This window comes from Salmo salar, chromosome ssa25 (genome assembly GCF_905237065.1).
Source record: "Salmo salar chromosome ssa25, Ssal_v3.1, whole genome shotgun sequence".
In the NCBI taxonomy this organism is placed as follows: Eukaryota; Metazoa; Chordata; class Actinopteri; order Salmoniformes; family Salmonidae; genus Salmo; species Salmo salar.
In genome coordinates, this window is record NC_059466.1 from 52,272,001 (window position 1) to 52,292,816 (window position 20,816).

General features: G+C 41.4%; 1 protein-coding gene across 4 annotated transcripts in view; it reads left to right on the forward strand.

Moving 5' to 3' along the window:
* Positions 1-20,816, forward strand: part of LOC106586965 (ras-associated and pleckstrin homology domains-containing protein 1) — a 178,419-nt gene that overhangs the window by 93,780 nt on the left and 63,823 nt on the right. For 3 of the 4 annotated variants that reach the window (XM_045707278.1, XM_045707280.1, XM_045707281.1), the window contains exons 5-6: positions 16,647-16,851; positions 17,054-17,453. In XM_045707278.1, the coding sequence (XP_045563234.1) occupies positions 16,647-16,851; positions 17,054-17,453 (605 nt within the window). Of the gene's footprint in view, positions 1-16,646; positions 16,852-17,050; positions 17,454-20,816 lie in introns of all 4 variants that reach the window. The other variant, XM_045707279.1, reaches the window with a different exon arrangement.

A 20,816-nucleotide genomic window follows, 5' to 3' on the forward strand; every position in this document is an offset into this window, starting at 1 on the left:
CAAGCTGGTCTTTCCATTCCACATGTCAAATACAAGCTGGTCTTTCCGTTCCACATGTCAAATACAAGCTGGTCTTTCCGTTCCACATGTCAAATACAAGCTGGTCTTTCCGTTCCACATGTCAAATACAAGCTGGTCTTTCCGTTCCACATGTCAAATACAAGCTGGTCTTTCCGTTCCACATGTCAAATACAAGCTGGTCTTTCCGTTCCACATGTCAAATACAAGCTGGTCTTTCCGTTCCACATGTCAAATACAAGCTGGTCTTTCCGTTCCACATGTCAAATACAAGCTGGTCTTTCCGTTCCACATGTCAAATACAAGCTGGTCTTTCCGTTCCACATGTCAAATACAAGCTGGTCTTTCCGTTCCACATGTCAAATACAAGCTGGTCTTTCCGTTCCACATGTCAAATACAAGCTGGTCTTTCCGTTCCACATGTCAAATACAAGCTGGTCTTTCCGTTCCACATGTCAAATACAAGCTGGTCTTTCCGTTCCACATGTCAAATACAAGCTGGTCTTTCCGTTCCACATGTCAAATACAAGCTGGTCTTTCCGTTCCACATGTCAAATACAAGCTGGTCTTTCCATTTGTGATTATGAGCCCATGTGACCTTCTGACGCGCCACTTTTTCCAGGTACGTCCTCAGGCCTTTGAATTTTGACACCGGTATGTTCTTGTCCTGCATGTCAGCCAGTTCCAATTCCAGCTGTGGTTGGCTCACTTCCTGGAATACGGAGAAGTCTGTCAACATCAAGGGGTTTACACAAGGAAATGATAGTGAAATGGTGTAGCAAATGATTGTTGGATTGTCAGACTGGAAACTTGCCGATTTGCGGTGTCAATCTGACGGTTCTGCTCTTTTGAGTTATTTCAGGGAAATGAGACCGTGGCGCCCTCTCGCGAACACAGTTAACATCCGTCTGAGTTACAACACCTCTTCTAGAAGCAGAAGGGCCGTGTTTCCCGGGAGCTTTCTGTTGAGGTTATTTAGGTGAGATGTCATGGTGAACCTGAAGGAGATTTTCTCCGACCACTCAGGATCTTGAGTTCTGCAAATGTGTGGCATGAACATTCTCACCGTCAGGCAGGTGGCAAACCACTTTGGCACCACCGTTGGACAGCCACCGTACTCACATTTGACATTTGACATTTTAGTCATTTAGCAGACGCTCTTAGCCAGAGCTACCAACTGAGCCACAGGGAAGACGGTTACTTTGTCGATAAGGAGATTGAAGTATGTGCTGTTGATCCAGAAGTGCACAGAATTGTTAGTGGTTAGGGATTGGTGGTTAGGGTTAGTGGTTAGGGATTGGTGGTTAGTGGTTAGGGATTGGTGGTTAGTGGTTAGTGGTTAGGGTTAGTGGTTAGGGATTGGTGGTTAGTGGTTAGGGATTGGTGGTTAGGGTTAGTGGTTAGTGGTTAGGGATTGGTGGTTAGGGTTAGTGATTGGTGGTTAGGGTTAGGGTTAGTGGTTAGGGATTGGTGGTTAGTGGTTAGGGATTGGTGGTTAGTGGTTAGGGATTGGTGGTTAGGGTTAGTGGTTAGGGTTAGTGGTTAGGGATTGGTGGTTAGTGGTTAGGGATTGGTGGTTAGGGTTAGTGGTTAGGGTTAGTGGTTAGGGTTAGTGGTTAGGGATTGGTGGTTAGGGGTTAGGGATTGGTGGTTAGGGTTAGTGGTTAGGGTTAGTGGTTAGGGTTAGTGGTTAGGGTTAGTGGTTAGGGATTGGTGGTTAGGGTTAGTGGTTAGGGTTAGTGGTTAGGGATTGGTGGTTAGTGGTTAGGGATTGGTGGTTAGGGTTAGTGGTTATGGATTGGTGGTTAGTGGTTAGGGATTGGTGGTTAGGGATTGGTGGTTAGTGGTTAGTGGTTAGGGATTGGTGTTTAGTGGTTAGGGTTAGGGGTTAGTGGTTAGGGATTGGTGGTTAGTGGTTAGGGGTTAGTGGTTAGGGTTAGTGGTTAGGGTTAGTGGTTAGGGATTGGTGGTTAGGGGTTAGGGATTGGTGGTTAGGGTTAGTGGTTAGGGTTAGTGGTTAGGGTTAGTGGTTAGGGTTAGTGGTTAGGGATTGGTGGTTAGGGTTAGTGGTTAGTGGTTAGGGATTGGTGGTTAGGGTTAGTGGTTAGGGATTGGTGGTTAGTGGTTAGGGATTGGTGGTTAGGGATTGGTGGTTAGTGGTTAGGGATTGGTGGTTAGGGATTGGTGGTTAGTGGTTAGTGGTTAGGGATTGGTGGTTAGTGGTTAGGGTTAGGGGTTAGTGGTTAGGGATTGGTGGTTAGTGGTTAGGGATTGGTGGTTAGGGTTAGTGGTTAGTGGTTAGGGTTAGTGGTTAGGGATTGGTGGTTAAGGTTAGTGGTTAGGGATTGGTGCTTAGTGGTTAGGGATTGGTGGTTAGTCGTTAGGGATTGGTGGTTAGTGGTTAGGGATTGGTGGTTAGTGGTTAGGGATTGGTGGTTAGGGTTAGTGGTTATGGATTGGTGGTTAGTGGTTAGGGATTGGTGGTTAGGGATTGGTGGTTAGTGGTTAGTGGTTAGGGATTGGTGTTTAGTGGTTAGGGTTAGGGGTTAGTGGTTAGGGATTGGTGGTTAGTGGTTAGGGGTTGGTGGTTAGGGATTGGTGGTTAGTGGTTAGGGTTAGGGTTAGTGGTTAGGGATTGGTGGTTAAGGTTAGTGGTTAGGGATTGGTGCTTAGTGGTTAGGGATTGGTGGTTAGTCGTTAGGGATTGGTGGTTAGTGGTTAGGGATTGGTGGTTAGTGGTTAGGGATTAGTGGTTAGTGGTTAGGGATTGGTGGTTAGTGGTTAGGGATTGGTGGTTAGTGGTTAGTGTTTAGGGATTGGTGGTTAGTGGTTAGGGTTAGTGGTTAGTGGTTAGGGTTAGTGGTTAGTGGTTAGGGTTAGTGGTTAGTGGTTAGGGACTGGTGGTTAGTGGTTAGGGTTAGTGGTTAGGGTTAGTGGTTAGGGATTGGTGGTTAGTGGTTAGGGTTAGTGGTTAGTGGTTAGGGATTGGTGGTTAGTGGTTAGGGATTGGTGGTTAGTGGTTAGGGATTGGTGGTTAGGGATTGGTGGTTAGTGGTTAGTGGTTAGGGATTGGTGGTTAGTGGTTAGGGTTAGGGGTTGGTGGTTAGTGGTTAGGGATTGGTGGTTAGGGATTGGTGGTTAGTGGTTAGGGATTGGTGGTTAGTGGTTAGTGGTTAGGGATTGGTGGTTAGGGGTTAGGGATTGGTGGTTAGTGGTTAGGGTTAGTGGTTAGGGGTTAGGGATTGGTGGTTAGTGGTTAGGGATTGGTGGTTAGTGGTTAGGGATTGGTGGTTAGTGGTTAGGGATTGGTGGTTAGTGATTAGGGTTAGTGGTTAGGGATTGGTGGTTAGTGGTTAGGGATTGGTGGTTAGTGGTTAGGGATTGGTGGTTAGTGGTTAGGGTTAGTGGTTAGGGATTGGTGGTTAGTGGTTAGGGATTGGTGGTTAGTGGTTAGGGTTAGTGGTTAGTGGTTAGGGATTGGTGGTTAGTGGTTAGGGTTAGGGGTTGGTGGTTAGGGGTTAGGGATTGGTGGTTAGTGGTTAGGGTTAGTGGTTAGTGGTTAGGGATTGGTGGTTATTGGTTAGGGATTGGTGGTTAGTGGTTAGGGATTGGTGGTTAGTGGTTAGGGATTGGTGGTTAGTGATTAGGGTTAGTGGTTAGGGATTGGTGGTTAGTGGTTAGGGATTGGTGGTTAGTGGTTAGGGATTGGTGGTTAGTGGTTAGGGTTAGTGGTTAGGGATTGGTGGTTAGGGTTAGTGGTTAGGGATTGGTGGTTAGTGGTTAGGGATTGGTGGTTAGTGGTTAGGGTTAGTGGTTAGTGGTTAGGGATTGGTGGTTAGTGGTTAGGGTTAGGGGTTGGTGGTTGGTGGTTAGGGATTGGTGGTTAGGGATTGGTGGTTAGTGGTTAGGGATTGGTGGTTAGTGGTTAGTGGTTAGGGATTGGTGGTTAGGGGTTAGGGATTGGTGGTTAGTGGTTAGGGTTAGTGGTTAGGGTTAGGGATTGGTGGTTAGTGGTTAGGGATTGGTGGTTAGTGGTTAGGGATTGGTGGTTAGTGGTTAGGGATTGGTGGTTAGTGATTAGGGTTAGTGGTTAGGGATTGGTGGTTAGTGGTTAGGGATTGGTGGTTAGTGGTTAGGGATTGGTGGTTAGTGGTTAGGGTTAGTGGTTAGGGATTGGTGGTTAGGGTTAGTGGTTAGGGATTGGTGGTTAGTGGTTAGGGATTGGTGGTTAGTGGTTAGGGTTAGTGGTTAGGGATTGGTGGTTAGTGGTTAGGGTTAGTGGTTAGTGGTTAGGGTTAGTGGTTAGGGATTGGTGGTTAGTGGTTAGGGATTGGTGGTTAGTGGTTAGGGATTGGTGGTTAGTGGTTAGGGATTGGTGGTTAGAGTTAGTGGTTAGTGGTTAGGGATTGGTGGTTAGTAGTTAGGGTTAGTGGTTAGGGATTGGTGGTTAGTGTTTAGGGATTGGTGGTTAGTGGTTAGTGTTTAGGCATTGGTGGTTAGTGGTTAGGGGTTGGTGGTTAGTGGTTAGGGATTGGTGGTTAGGGATTGGTGGTTAGGGTTCGTGGTTAGGGATTGGTGGTTAGTGGTTAGGGATTGGTGGTTAGTGGTTAGGGATAGGTGGTTAGTGGTTAGGGATTGGTGGTTAGGGATTGGTGGTTAGGGTTAGTGGTTAGTGGTTAGGGATTGGTGGTTAGTGGTTAGGGTTAGTGGTTAGGGTTAGTGGTTAGGGATTGGTGGTTAGTGGTTAGGGATTGGTGGTTAGTGGTTAGGGTTAGTGGTTAGTGGTTAGGGTTAGTGGTTAGTGGTTAGGGATTGGTGGTTAGTGGTTAGTGTTAGTGGTTAGGGTTAGTGGTTAGGGATTGGTGGTTAGTGTTTAGGATTGGTGGTTAGTGGTTAGTGGTTAGGGATTGGTGGTTAGTGGTTAGGGATTGGTGGTTAGTGGTTAGGGATTGGTGGTTAGTGGTTAGGGTTAGGGATTGGTGGTTAAGGTTAGTGGTTAGGGATTGGTGCTTAGTGGTTAGGGATTGGTGGTTAGTGGTTAGGGATTGGTGGTTAGGGATTGGTGGTTAGTGGTTAGGGATTAGTGGTTAGTGGTTAGGGATTGGTGGTTAGTGGTTAGGGATTGGTGGTTAGTGGTTAGTGTTTAGGGATTGGTGGTTAGTGGTTAGTGTTTAGGGATTGGTGGTTAGTGGTTAGTGGTTAGTGGTTAGTGGTTAGTGGTTAGGGTTAGTGGTTAGTGGTTAGGGACTGGTGGTTAGTGGTTAGGGTTAGTGGTTAGGGTTAGTGGTTAGGGATTGGTGGTTAGTGGTTAGGGTTAGTGGTTAGCGGTTAGGGATTGGTGGTTAGTGGTTAGGGATTGGTGGTTAGTGGTTAGGGATTGGTGGTTAGTGGTTAGGGATTGGTGGTTAGGGATTGGTGGTTAGTGGTTAGGGATTGGTGGTTAGTGGTTAGGGTTAGGGGTTGGTGGTTGGTGGTTAGGGATTGGTGGTTAGGGATTGGTGGTTAGTGGTTAGGGATTGGTGGTTAGTGGTTAGTGGTTAGGGATTGGTGGTTAGTGGTTAGGGATTGGTGGTTAGGGTTAGTGGTTAGGGATTGGTGGTTAGTGGTTAGGGATTGGTGGTTAGTGGTTAGGGTTAGTGGTTAGTGGTTAGGGATTGGTGGTTAGTGGTTAGTGGTTAGGGTTAGTGGTTAGTGGTTAGGGTTAGTGGTTAGGGATTGGTGGTTAGTGGTTAGGGATTGGTGGTTAGTGGTTAGGGATTGGTGGTTAGTGGTTAGGGATTGGTGGTTAGTAGTTAGGGTTAGTGGTTAGGGATTGGTGGTTAGTGTTTAGGGATTGGTGGTTAGTGGTTAGTGTTTAGGCATTGGTGGTTAGTGGTTAGGGGTTGGTGGTTAGTGGTTAGGGATTGGTGGTTAGTGGTTAGGGATTGGTGGTTAGTGGTTAGGGTTAGTGGTTAGGGATTGGTGGTTAGTGGTTAGGGATTGGTGGTTAGTGGTTAGGGATAGGTGGTTAGTGGTTAGGGATTGGTGGTTAGTGGTTAGGGATTGGTGGTTAGGGTTAGTGGTTAGTGGTTAGGGATTGGTGGTTAGTGGTTAGTGGTTAGGGATTGGTGGTTAGTGGTTAGGGTTAGTGGTTAGGGTTAGTGGTTAGGGATTGGTGGTTAGTGGTTAGGGATTGGTGGTTAGTGGTTAGGGATTGGTGGTTAGTGGTTAGGGTTAGTGGTTAGGGTTAGTGGTTAGTGGTTAGGGATTGGTGGTTAGTGGTTAGGGTTAGTGGTTAGGGTTAGTGGTTAGGGATTGGTGGTTAGTGTTTAGGATTGGTGGTTAGTGGTTAGTGGTTAGGGATTGGTGGTTAGTGGTTAGGGATTGGTGGTTAGTGGTTAGGGATTGGTGGTTAGTGGTTAGGGTTAGTGGTTAGTGGTTAGGGATTGGTGGTTAGTGGTTAGGGATTGGTGGTTAGTGGTTAGGGATTGGTGGTTAGGGTTAGTGGTTAGGGTTAGTGGTTTAGGGATTGGTGGTTAGGGATTGGTGGTTAGTGGTTAGTGATTGGTGGTTAGTGGTTAGGGTTAGTGGTTAGGGATTGGTGGTTATGGTTAGTGGTTAGGGATTGGTGGTTAGGGTTAGTGGTTAGGGATTGGTGGTTAGTGGTTAGTGGTTAGGGATTGGTGGTTAGTGGTTAGGGTTAGTGGTTAGGGATTGGTGGTTAGTGGTTAGGGTTAGTGGTTAGGGTTAGTGGTTAGGGATTGGTGGTTAGTGGTTAGGGTTAGTGGTTAGGGATTGGTGGTTAGTGGTTAGGGTTAGTGGTTAGGAATTGGTGGTTAGTGGTTAGGGATTGGTGGTTATGGTTAGGGATTGGTGGTTAGTGGTTAGGGTTAGGGATTAGTGGTTAGTTGTTAGGGATTGGTGGTTAGGGTTAGGGATTGGTGGTTAGTGGTTAGGGATTGGTGGTTAGGGTTAGCGATTGGTGGTTAGGGTTAGTGGTTAAGGATTGGTGGTTAGTGGTTAGTGGTTAGGGTTAGTGGTTAGGGTTAGTGGTTAGGGTTAGTGGTTAGTGGTTAGTGGTTAGGGTTAGTGGTTAGGGTTAGTGGTTAGGGTTGGTGGTTAGTGGTTAGGGTTAGTGGTTAGGGTTAGTGGTTAGGGATTGGTGGTTAGTGGTTAGGGTTAGTGGTTAGGGTTAGTGGTTAGGGATTGGTGGTTAGGGTTAGTGGTTAAGGATTGGTGGTTAGTGGTTAGGGTTAGTGGTTAGGGTTAGTGGTTAGGGTTATTGGTTAGGGTTAGTGGTTGAACCCTTTCGTCATTATTTTGTTTCCCATCTGGACAACAAGGTTCATCACTTCCATAACCTCTAGCGGAAATGTTTGTTCACACAGTGCCTCTTGATTGATGATACAGTGAAATGTCATCAGCTTTTGATCCAACCATCTATGTAGGAAGCTCCCCTTTTCTTCCCTCGTGGTGCCCCGTCTGTTACCACAGGGCTGGTGCCCAATCTGTTACCACAGGGCTGGTGCCCCGTCTGTTACCACAGGGCTGGTGCCCCGTCTGTTACCACAGGGCTGGTGCCCCGTCTGTTACCACAGGGCTGGTGCCCCGTCTGTTACCACGGGGCTGGTGCCCCGTCTGTTACCACGGGGCTGGTGACCCATCTGTTACCACGGGGCTGGTGACCCATCTGTTACCACAGGGCTGGTGACCCATCTGTCACCACAGGGCTGGTGACCCATCTGTTACCACAGGGCTGGTGACCCATCTGTTACCACAGGGCTGGTGACCCATCTGTTACCACAGACACCACAGGGCTGGTGCCCCATCTGTTACCACAGGGCTGGTGCCCCACCTTAATCTGCTGACGTCTCTTGGGGTATTGTGTGTAAATTGACGAGGACACATTTTTATTTAATCCATTTTGGAATAAGGCTGTAACGTAGCAATGTGGAAAAAGTGAAAGGGTCTGAATATTTTCCGAATGCACTGTATAAGCGATGCCACTACGACCTCCGATCCATCAAACAGGCAAAGCGTCAATACAGGAATAACTTTGAATCCAACTACGCCGGCTCTGACAGGACTTTCAAAATATCACGGATTACAAAGGGAAACCCAGCCGATAGTTGCCCACTGCCTATCAGATGAGCTAAATATGAGCTCACTTCGAGGCAAGCCACACTGAACCATGCATGAGAGCACTCGCTTTTCCGGGTGACTGTGTGATCCCGCTTTCCATAGTTTTTCTTTTTTTCTTCTTTTTTACCTTTATTTAACTAGTCAGTTAAGAAACAATTCTTATTTTCAATGACGGCCTAGGAACATTGCCTGACAGAACGACAGATTTGTACCTTGTCAGCTCGGGGATTCGAACTTGCAACCTTTCGGTTACTAGTCCAACGCTCTAACCACTAGGCTACGCTGCTGCCCCCGATATGATTAAGACCTTTAACATTAACAAGGCCATAGAGCCAAATGGATTACCAGGATTCGCACTTAGAGCATGTGCTGACAAGCTGGTAAGTGTCTTCACTTACATTTTCAACCTCTCCCTGACCCAGTCTGTAATTCCTAAGTTTCAAGCAGACCACCATAGTGCCCTGTGCCCAAGAACACCAAGGTAATCTGTCTAAATGACTATCGCCCCGTAGCTCTCACATCTGTAGCCATGAAATGCTTTCAAAGGCTGGTCATGGCTCACAGAACTTGATACATGGCATTTATGGACCAAGGTCTCACAACGCAATATTTTCCATGCTAGCAACTCAAACAACATGGTACTGACCAATAAACATTCAAGTGGGCGTGACCTGGCACATAAATGCATATAAATCAGACACGGATGTTCGTATTTTACACTATGGCGCTATATCTATCTCTATCTCTATCTCTCTATCTGTATCTCTATTTCTACCTCTCTATCTGTATCTCTATATCTATCTCTCTATCTGTATCTCTATATCTGTATCTCTATATCTATATCTCTCTATCTGTATCTCTATATCTATCTCTCTATCTGTGTATCTATATCTATCTCTCTATCTGTATCTCTATATCTATCTCTATATCTATCTATCTGTATCTCTATATCTATATCTATCTCTCTATCTGTATCTCTATATATCTCTCTCTATCTGTATCTCTATATCTATCTCTCTATCTGTATCTCTATATCTATCTGTCTGTATCTCTATATCTATATCTATCTCTCTATCTGTATATCTATATCTATCTCTCTATCTGTATCTATATCTATCTCTCTATCTGTATCTCTATATCTATATCTCTATATCTATCTCTCTATCTGTATCTCTCTATCTGTATCTCTCTATCTTTATCTCTCTATCTGTATCTCTATATCTCTATATCTGTATCTCTATATCTATATCTATCTCTCTATCTGTATCTGTATCTCTCTCTCTATGTATCTCTATATCTGTATCTCTATATCTATCTCTCTATCTGTATCTCTATATCTCTATCTGTATCTCTATATCTATCTCTATCTCTCTATCTGTATCTCTATATCTATATCTATCTCAATCTCTCTATCTGTATCTCTCTATCTGTATCTCTATATCTATATCTATCTCTCTATCTGTATCTCTATCTATATCTATCTCTCTATCTGTATCTCTATATCTATCTCTATCTCTCTATCTGTATCTCTATATCTATCTCTCTATCTGTATCTCTATATCTATCTCTCTATCTGTATCTCTCTATCTGTATCTCTATATCTGTATCTCTATATCTATCTCTATATCTCTATCTGTATCTCTATATCTATCTCTCTATCTGTATCTCTATATCTATATCTATCTCTATTTCTCTATCTGTATCTCTATATCTATATCTATCTCTCTATCTGTATCGCTATATCTCTCTCTCTATCTATATCTATCTCTATCTCTATCTCTCTATCTGTATCTCTATATCTATCTCTATTTCTCTATCTATATCTATCTCTCTATCTGTATCTCTATATCTATCTCTATTTCTCTATCTATATCTATCTCTATCTGTATCTCTATATCTATCTCTATATCTCTATCTCTATATCTGTATCTCTATCTGTATCTCTATATCTATCTCTATCTCTCTATCTGTATATATATATATCTCTCTATCTGTATCTCTATATCTGTATCTCTATATCTATATCTATCTCTCTATCTGTATCTCTATATCTGTATCTCTATATCTATCTCTCTATCTGTATCTCTATATCTATATCTATCTCTCTATCTGTATCTCTCTGTCTGTATCTCTATATCTGTATCTCTATATCTATATCTATCTCTCTATCTCTATATCTATATCTCTATCTGTATCTCTATATCTATCTCTATCTGTATCTCTATATCTATATCTATCTCTATTTCTCTATCTGTATCTCTTTATCTATATCTATCTCTCTATCTGTATCGCTATATCGATATCTCTATATCTATCTCTCTATCTGTATCTCTATATCTATGTCTATCTCTATTTCTCTATCTGTATCTCTATATCTATATCTCTATATCTATCTCTCTATCTGTATCTCTCTATCTGTATCTCTATATCTGTATCTCTATATCTATCTCTATCTCTATATCTATATCTATCTCTCTATCTGTATCTCTATCTATCTATCTATCTATCTGTATCTCTATATCTATCTGTATCTCTATATCTATCTCTCTATCTGTATCTCTATATCTGTATCTCTATATCTCTCTATCTGTATCTCTATATCTATATCTATCTCTCTATCTGTATCTCTCTGTCTGTATCTCTATATCTGTATCTCTATATCTATATCTATCTCTCTATCTCTATATCTATATCTGTATCTCTATATCTATCTCTATCTGTATCTCTATATCTATATCTATCTCTATTTCTCTATCTCTATCTCTATATCTATATCTATCTCTCTATCTGTATCGCTATATCTATATCTTTATATCTATCTCTCTATCTGTATCTCTATATCTATGTCTATCTCTATTTCTCTATCTGTATCTCTATATCTATATCTCTATATCTATATCTCTCTATCTGTATCTCTATATCTGTATCTCTATATCTATCTCTCTATCTGTATCTCTATATCTGTATCTCTATATCTATCTCTATATCTCTATCTGTATCTCTATATCTATCTCTCTATCTGTATATCTATATCTATCTCTATATCTGTATCTCTATATCTATATCTATCTCTATCTGTATCGCTATATCTCTCTCTCTATCTATATCTATCTCTATCTCTCTATCTGTATCTCTATATCTATCTCTATTTCTCTATCTATATCTATCTCTATTTCTCTATCTATATCTATCTCTCTATCTGTATCTCTATATCTATCTCTATTTCTCTATCTATATCTATCTCTATCTGTATCTCTATATCTATCTCTCTATCTGTATCTCTATATCTATCTCTATCTCTCTATCTGTATATATATATCTATCTCTCTATCTGTATATATATATCTATCTCTCTATCTGTATCTCTATATCTGTATCTCTATATCTATATCTATCTCTCTATATCTATCTCTCTATCTGTATCTCTATATCTATATCTATCTCTCTATCTGTATCTCTATATCTATGTCTATCTCTATTTCTCTATCTGTATCTCTATATCTGTATCTCTATATCTGTATCTCTATATCTATATCTATCTCTCTATCTGTATCTCTATATCTGTATCTCTATCTGTATCTCTCTATCTGTATCTCTATATCTATCTCTATCTCTCTATCTGTATATATATATCTATCTCTCTATCTGTATCTCTATATCTGTATCTCTATATCTATATCTATCTCTCTATCTGTATCTCTATATCTGTATCTCTATATCTATATCTATCTCTCTATCTGTATCTCTATATCTGTATCTCTATATCTATCTCTCTATCTGTATCTCTATATCTATCTCTCTATCTGTATCTCTATATCTGTATCTCTATATCTATATCTATCTCTCTATCTCTATATCTATATCTCTATCTGTATCTCTATATCTATCTCTATCTGTATCTCTATATCTATATCTATCTCTATTTCTCTATCTGTATCTCTATATCTATATCTATCTCTCTATCTGTATCGCTATATCTATATCTCTATATCTATCTCTCTATCTGTATCTCTATATCTATGTCTATCTCTATTTCTCTATCTGTATCTCTATATCTATATCTCTATATCTATCTCTCTATCTGTATCTCTATATCTGTATCTCTATATCTATATCTATCTCTCTATCTGTATCTCTATATCTATCTCTCTATCTGTATCTCTATATCTATCTCTCTATCTGTATCTCTCTATCTGTATCTCTATATCTGTATCTCTATATCTATATCTATCTCTCTATCTGTATCTCTATATCTGTATCTCTATCTCTCTATCTGTATCTCTCTATCTGTATCTCTCTATCTGTATCTCTATATCTCTATATCTATATCTATCTCTCTATCTGTATCTCTATCTCTATCTCTCTATCTGTATCTCTATATCTATCTCTATATCTATCTCTCTATCTGTATCTCTATCTGTATATCTATATCTGTATCTCTATATCTATATCTATCTCTATATCTCTATCTGTATCTCTATATCTATCTCTCTATCTGTATCTCTATATCTATATCTATCTCTATTTCTCTATCTGTATCTCTATATCTATATCTATCTCTCTATCTGTATCGCTATATCTCTCTCTCTATCTATATCTATCTCTATCTCTCTATCTGTATCTCTATATCTATCTCTATTTCTCTATCTATATCTATCTCTATCTGTATCTCTATATCTATCTCTATTTCTCTATCTATATCTATCTCTATCTGTATCTCTATATCTATCTCTATATCTCTATCTCTATATCTGTATCTCTATCTCTCTATCTGTATCTCTCTATCTGTATCTCTCTATCTGTATCTCTATATCTCTATATCTATATCTATCTCTCTATCTGTATCTCTATATCTGTATCTCTATATCTATCTCTATATCTATCTCTCTATCTGTATCTCTATCTGTATCTCTATATCTGTATCTCTAAAGCTATATCTATCTCTATATCTCTATCTGTATCTCTATATCTATCTCTCTATCTGTATCTCTATATCTATATCTATCTCTATTTCTCTATCTGTATCTCTATATCTATATCTATCTCTCTATCTGTATCGCTATATCTCTCTCTCTATCTATATCTATCTCTATCTCTCTATCTGTATCTCTATATCTATCTCTATTTCTCTATCTATATCTATCTCTCTATCTGTATCTCTATATCTATCTCTATTTCTCTATCTATATCTATCTCTATCTGTATCTCTATATCTATCTCTATATCTCTATCTCTATATCTGTATCTCTATATCTCTATCTGTATCTCTATATCTATCTCTATCTCTCTATCTGTATATATATATCTATCTCTCTATCTGTATCTCTATATCTATCTCTATCTCTCTATCTGTATATATATATCTATCTCTATATCTGTATCTCTATATCTATATCTATCTCTCTATCTGTATCTCTATATCTGTATCTCTATATCTATATCTATCTCTCTATCTGTATCTCTATATCTGTATCTCTATATCTATCTCTCTATCTGTATATCTATATCTATCTCTCTATCTGTATCTCTCTATCTGTATCTCTATATCTATCTCTCTATCTATATCTCTATCTGTATCTCTATATCTATCTCTATCTGTATATCTATATCTATCTCTATTTCTCTATCTGTATCTCTATATCTATCTCTCTATCTGTATCTCTATATCTGTATCTCTATATCTATATCTATCTCTCTATCTGTATCTCTCTATATCTGTATCTCTATATCTATATCTATCTCTCTATCTGTATCTCTATATCTCTATCTGTATCTCTATATCTATCTCTATATCTCTATCTCTATATCTGTATCTCTATATCTCTATCTGTATCTCTATATCTATATCTATCTCTCTATCTGTATATATATATCTATCTCTCTATCTGTATCTCTATATCTATCTGTATCTCTATATCTGTATCTCTATATCTATATCTATCTCTCTATCTGTATCTCTATATCTGTATCTCTATATCTATCTCTCTATCTGTATCTCTATATCTATATCTATCTCTCTATCTCTATATCTATATCTCTATCTGTATCTCTATATCTATCTCTATCTGTATCTCTATATCTATATCTATCTCTATTTCTCTATCTGTATCTCTATATCTATATCTATCTCTCTATCTGTATCTCTATATCTGTATATCTATATCTATCTCTCTATCTGTATCTCTATATCTATATCTATCTCTCTATCTGTATCTCTATATCTGTATCTCTATATCTATATCTATCTCTCTATCTGTATCTCTATATCTATATCTATCTCTCTATCTGTATCTCTCTATCTGTATCTCTATATCTATATCTATCTCTCTATCTGTATCTCTATATCTGTATCTCTATCTCTCTATCTGTATCTCTCTATCTGTATCTCTCTATCTGTATCTCTATATCTCTATATCTATATCTATCTCTCTATCTGTATCTCTATCTCTATCTCTCTATCTGTATCTCTATATCTATCTCTATATCTATCTCTCTATCTGTATCTCTATCTGTATATCTATATCTGTATCTCTATATCTATATCTATCTCTATATCTCTATCTGTATCTCTATATCTATCTCTCTATCTGTATCTCTATATCTATATCTATCTCTATTTCTCTATCTGTATCTCTATATCTATATCTATCTCTCTATCTGTATCGCTATATCTCTCTCTCTATCTATATCTATCTCTATCTCTCTATCTGTATCTCTATATCTATCTCTATTTCTCTATCTATATCTATCTCTCTATCTGTATCTCTATATCTATCTCTATTTCTCTATCTATATCTATCTCTATCTGTATCTCTATATCTATCTCTATATCTCTATCTCTATATCTGTATCTCTATCTCTCTATCTGTATCTCTCTATCTGTATCTCTATATCTCTATATCTATATCTATCTCTCTATCTGTATCTCTATCTCTATCTCTCTATCTGTATCTCTATATCTATCTCTATATCTATCTCTCTATCTGTATCTCTATATCTGTATCTCTCTATCTGTATCTCTATATCTATCTCTATCTCTATATCTATATCTATCTCTCTGTCTGTATCTCTATATCTATATCTATCTCTCTATCTGTATCTCTATATCTATATCTATCTCTATTTCTCTATCTGTATCTCTATATCTATCTCTCTATCTGTATCGCTATATCTCTCTCTCTATCTATATCTATCTATCTCTATCTCTCTATCTATTTCTCTATCTATATCTATCTCTCTATCTGTATCTATATATCTGTATCTCTATATCTATATCTATCTCTATCTCTATATCTGTATCTCTATATCTATCTCTATCTCTATTTCTCTCTGTATCGCTATATCTATCTCTCTATCTGTATCTCTATATCTATCTCTATCTGTATCTCTATATCTATATCTATCTCTCTATCTGTATCTCTATATCTATCTCTCTATCTGTATCTCTATCTCTATCTCTCTACCTGTATCTCTATCTCTGTATCGCTATCTCTATATCTCTATATCTATATATATCTATCTCTATCTCTATATCTATCTCTCATCTGTATCTCTATATCTATCTCTATCTGTATCTCTATCTCTATCTCTATATCTGTATCTCTATATCTATATATATATATATCTCTATCTGTATCTCTATATCTATATATATATCTATCTCTATATCTGTATCTCTATCTATATATATCTATCTCTATCTCTATATCTAGCTATCTCTATCTCTCTATCTGTATCTCTTTATCTCTATCTGTATCTCTATGTCTATATATATCTATATCGGACACATACAGGTTTTATATTTTGATCTGTTTGATCTAGGCTCCCTAGTGGTGCAGCGGTCTAAGGCACTGCATCTCAGTGCTTGAGGCGTCACTTCAGTCCCTGGTTCGAATCCAGACTGTATCGCAATCACATCCAGCCGTGATTGGGAGTCCCATAGGGTGGCGAACAATTGGCCCAGCGTCATCCGGGTTTGGCCGGGGTAGGCCGTCATTGTAAATAAGAATTAGTTCTTAACTGACTTGCCCTAGTTAAATAAAGGTTAAAGAAAGGTTAAAAGATTGGTCAGTCTAGCTGACCTGTAAGGTATGGTTGTTTGCTGGCACGGCGGCGCTGTTGGACAGGAAAAACAATTATCGCAAGCTCATTGGCTTATAGCAGCCATATTGTTTTTGCGCTAGAGTCTTGGGAAAATATTTATTTTGAAGACGTGCATCCCAAGATTCTTCTGTAGAATAAGGCGTTTAAAGTAGTCAACTTTATTGAACATGGTCCAAAATACATCAAACGCATGTTCTGTTTGATTTTGAGTTCTGATATTTGGCAAACGTGGTAAAGAGTACAGAAGTAGCTCATCCTAAGGAAATGTGTACAATTTGTCCTGGTGGTGGTGCTATTGCTGCCAAAGCTTGAACCCCGGGCATGGCTGCTTGCAGCTATATTTTACATTTTTGTTGTTGTTTATGTTGTTGTTGATGTTGTTGTTTATGTTGTTGTTCTTCAAGAGGCTTTGAACAAGGGTGGAGACGGTGTAGACCTGGATTCCCTGATGGCGGACCTGTGTTCCATCGAGCAAGAGCTGAGCACCGTCGGTAAACCCAATAGTGGCAAGGGCGTACCGGGCGACGCTAAGCTGCGGCAGAAACCCCCCGCTGGCCGCAGCGGCAGCACCAAGGGGCACGGTGGAGCGGGAGGCAGCGGAGGCAGCAGGTAAGCTGTTACTGTGGACGTCTTTGTGTTTTGATATTTATGTGTTTTATTTATTGATTATTTATCAATTTAGCAAAAATGTTTTATTGTTTGATCTCCTATCGGTCTTTGTTATTTTTATTGTTCGGTACAGTATGTGTTTTTATTTTGCTGCTGTGTTTGACCTTAGATAAAGTAAAATACCTCTCTATCTATCTACCAGTACCCGGGCCTCGCCAGCGTCCACGGTCACACCTCGCCGTCCCTTGGCCTCCAACCTGTCCCTGGACGACATCACGGCCCAGTTGGAGCAGGCGTCTCTCAGTATGGACGAGGCTGGGAGACAGAGCTCCCACTCCCTGGCTAGTGGCTCCACCTCTTCCTCCTCCTCCTCCACCATGCGGAGGCCCGCCTCCCATCACCACACCCACCGCAGGACAGGCTCCGTGGGGACGGTCAGCGAAAACGCGATCCGCTCCGTGTCCCAATCCTCTTGGTCGTCGGTGAACTCGGCGTCGGCCAGCAGCATGGATTCTCTGGATAGTTTTCAACGGCCCTCGGAGCGGGACGGGGCAACGCCCACACCACAGGGACCCAATCAGGGCCCCCCGGGCAGTACAGAGGTAGGCTACCTCTCGATATACACACACACACACACACACACACACACACACACACACACACACACACACACACACACACATGTACTGTTCAACCTTTACTACATTCCTCTACAGCGATTCAGACTGGACCAGCTGACCAACAGATTGAAGGACCGTTAAATAAATTAAACTGGTTCATCTCTTAACACTAGAACCAACTTCTCCTGAATTTAATGTATTACATTGCCCGCTCTGTTCGTCACCTTTCCTAAATACATCTATATAACACACTATCAGTGTTATGATATTAATATCCCATTTTATTTGTCACATGTGCAGAATACAACAGGTGTAGTAGACCTCACAGTGAAATGCTGAATACAACAGGTGTAGTAGACCTCACAGTGAAATGCTGACTGCAACAGGTGTAGACCTCAGAGTGAAATGCTGAATACAACAGGTGTAGTAGACCTCACAGTGAAATGCTGAATACAACAGGTGTAGTAGACCTCACAGTGAAATGCTGAATACATCAGGTGTAGTAGACCTCACAGTGAAATGCTGAATACAACAGGTGTAGTAGACCTCACAGTGAAATGCTGAATACAACAGGTGTAGTACCTCAGAGTGAAATGCTGAATACAACAGGTGTAGTAGACCTCACAGTGAAATGCTGAATACAACAGGTGTAGTAGACCTCACAGTGAAATGCTGAATACAACAGGTGTAGTAGACCTCACAGTGAAATGCTGAATACAACAGGTGTAGTAGACCTCACAGTGAAATGCTGAATACAACAGGTGTAGTAGACCTCACAGTGAAATGCTGAATACAACAGGTGTAGTAGACCTCACAGTGAAATGCTGAATACAACAGGTGTAGTAGACCTCACAGTGAAATGCTGAATACAACAGGTGTAGTAGACCTCACAGTGAAATGCTGAATACAACAGGTGTAGTAGACCTCACAGTGAAATGCTGAATACATCAGGTGTAGTAGACCTCGCAGTGAAATGCTGAATACAACAGGTGTAGTAGACCTCACAGTGAAATGCTGAATACAGCAGGTGTAGTAGACCTCACAGTGAAATGCTGAATACAACAGGTGTAGTAGACCTCACAGTGAAATGCTGAATACAACAGGTGTAGTAGACCTCACAGTGAAATGCTGAATACAACAGGTGTAGTAGACCTCACAGTGAAATGCTGAATACAACAGGTGTAGTAGACCTCACAGTGAGAGAGAGAGAGAGAGAGAGGGGGATGGTTTGTTAGTGTAGGTGGCTGGCTGACTGGCTGACTGGCTGGCTGGCTGGCTGGCTGGCTGAGGGAGAGAGGATGGAGGCAGGCAGAGGAGAGAGAGAGAGAGCACTGCAGTAACCCTGGTTTAAAGCTGTTATCTCCCAGCTGGGCCTCGCACAGACTTGATTCTGTTTAGTTCTCCCTACCGTTTAGGGGTCAGCGTTGAGCTCTTCCTGTGTTAGTGATGAAGGGTCCTGTTGGTTTATAATGTACTGGGACCGGGGATGACTGTAATCCATTAGTGATCTGATAAAATGTAATCTTTATTAATGACACGTAAGTCATTGTATTATTAAATAATACATCAACATGATTTGGTAGAGTTCCAGATGACAGCCATAGGGGCCCTGGTCTAAAGTAGTGCACTATATAGGGAATAGGGTGCCATAGGGCCCTGGTCTAAAGTAGTGCACTATATAGGGAATAGGGTCCCATAGGGCCCTGGTCTAAAGTAGTGCACTATATAGGGAATAGGGTGGATGGAGGCTGAGCCACAGCAGTGTTTCACCAGCTAGTGAGGGAATGGGACCAGCTAGTGAGGGGAATGGGACCAGCTAGTGAGGGGAATGGGACCAGCTAGTGAGGGAATGGGACCAGCTAGTGAGGGAATGGGACCAGCTAGTGAGGGGAATGGGACCAGCTAGTGAGGGAATGGGACCAGCTAGTGAGGGGAATGGGACCAGCTAGTGAGGGAATGGGACCAGCTAGTGAGGGGAATGGGACCAGCTAGTGAGGGGAATGGGACCAGCTAGTGAGGGAATGGGACCAGCTAGTGAGGGGAATGGGACCAGCTAGTGAGGGAATGGGACCAGCGAGTGAGGGAATGGGACCAGCTAGGGACCAGCTAGTGAGGGAATGGGACCAGCTAGTGAGGGAATGGGACCAGCTAGTGAGGGAATGGGACCAGCTAGTGAGGGGAATGGGACCAGCTAGTGAGGGAATGGGACCAGCTAGTGAGGGAATGGGACCAGCTAGTGAGGGGAATGGGACCAGCTAGTGAGGGAATGGGACCAGCTAGTGAGGGAATGGGACCAGCTAGTGAGGGGAATGGGACCAGCTAGTGAGGGAATGGGACCAGCTAGTGAGGGAATGGGACCAGCTAGGGACCAGCTAGTGAGGGAATGGGACCAGCTAGTGAGGGAATGGGACCAGCTAGTGAGGGAATAGGACCAGCTAGTGAGGGAATGGGACCAGCTAGTGAATGAATGGGACCAGCTAGTGAGGGAATGGGACCAGCTAGTGAGGGAATGGGACCAGCTAGTGAGGGAATGGGACCAGCTAGTGAATGAATGGGACCAGCTAGTGAGGGAATGGGACCAGCTAGTGAGGGAATGGGACCAGCTAGTGAATGAATGGGACCAGCTAGTGAGTGAATGTGACAAGCTAGTTAATGAATGGGACCAGCTAGTGAATGAATGGGACCAGCTAGTGAGGGAATGTGACCAGCTAGTGAATGAATGTGACCAGCTAGTGAGGGAATGGGACCAGCTAGTGAGGGAATGGGACCAGCTAGTGAGGGAATGGGACCAGCTAGTGAGGGGAATGGGACCAGCTAGTGAATGAATGGGACCAGCTAGTGAGGGAATGGGACCAGCTAGTGAGGGAATGGGACCAGCTAGTGAGGGAATGGGACCAGCTAGTGAGGGAATGGGACCAGCTAGTGAATGAATGGGACCAGATAGTGAGTGAATGTGACAAGCTAGTTAATGAATGTGACAAGCTAGTTAATGAATGGGACCAGCTAGTGAGGGAATGTGACCAGCTAGTGAGGGAATGTGACCAGCTAGTGAATGAATGTGACCAGCTAGTGAGGGAATGGGACCAGCTAGTGAGGGAATGGGACCAGCTAGTGAGGGAATGGGACCAGCTAGTGAGGGGAATGGGACCAGCTAGTAAGGGGAATGGGACCAGCTAGTGAGGGAATGGGACCAGCTAGTGAATGAATGGGACCAGCTAGTGAATGAATGGAAGGTACAGTAGTATCTCGAGAGGCAGGGCCCATGGAGGGTACAGTAGTGTTAACAGTAGTATCTCTAGAGGTAGGGCCCATGGACGGTACAGTAGTATCTCTAGAGGCAGGGTC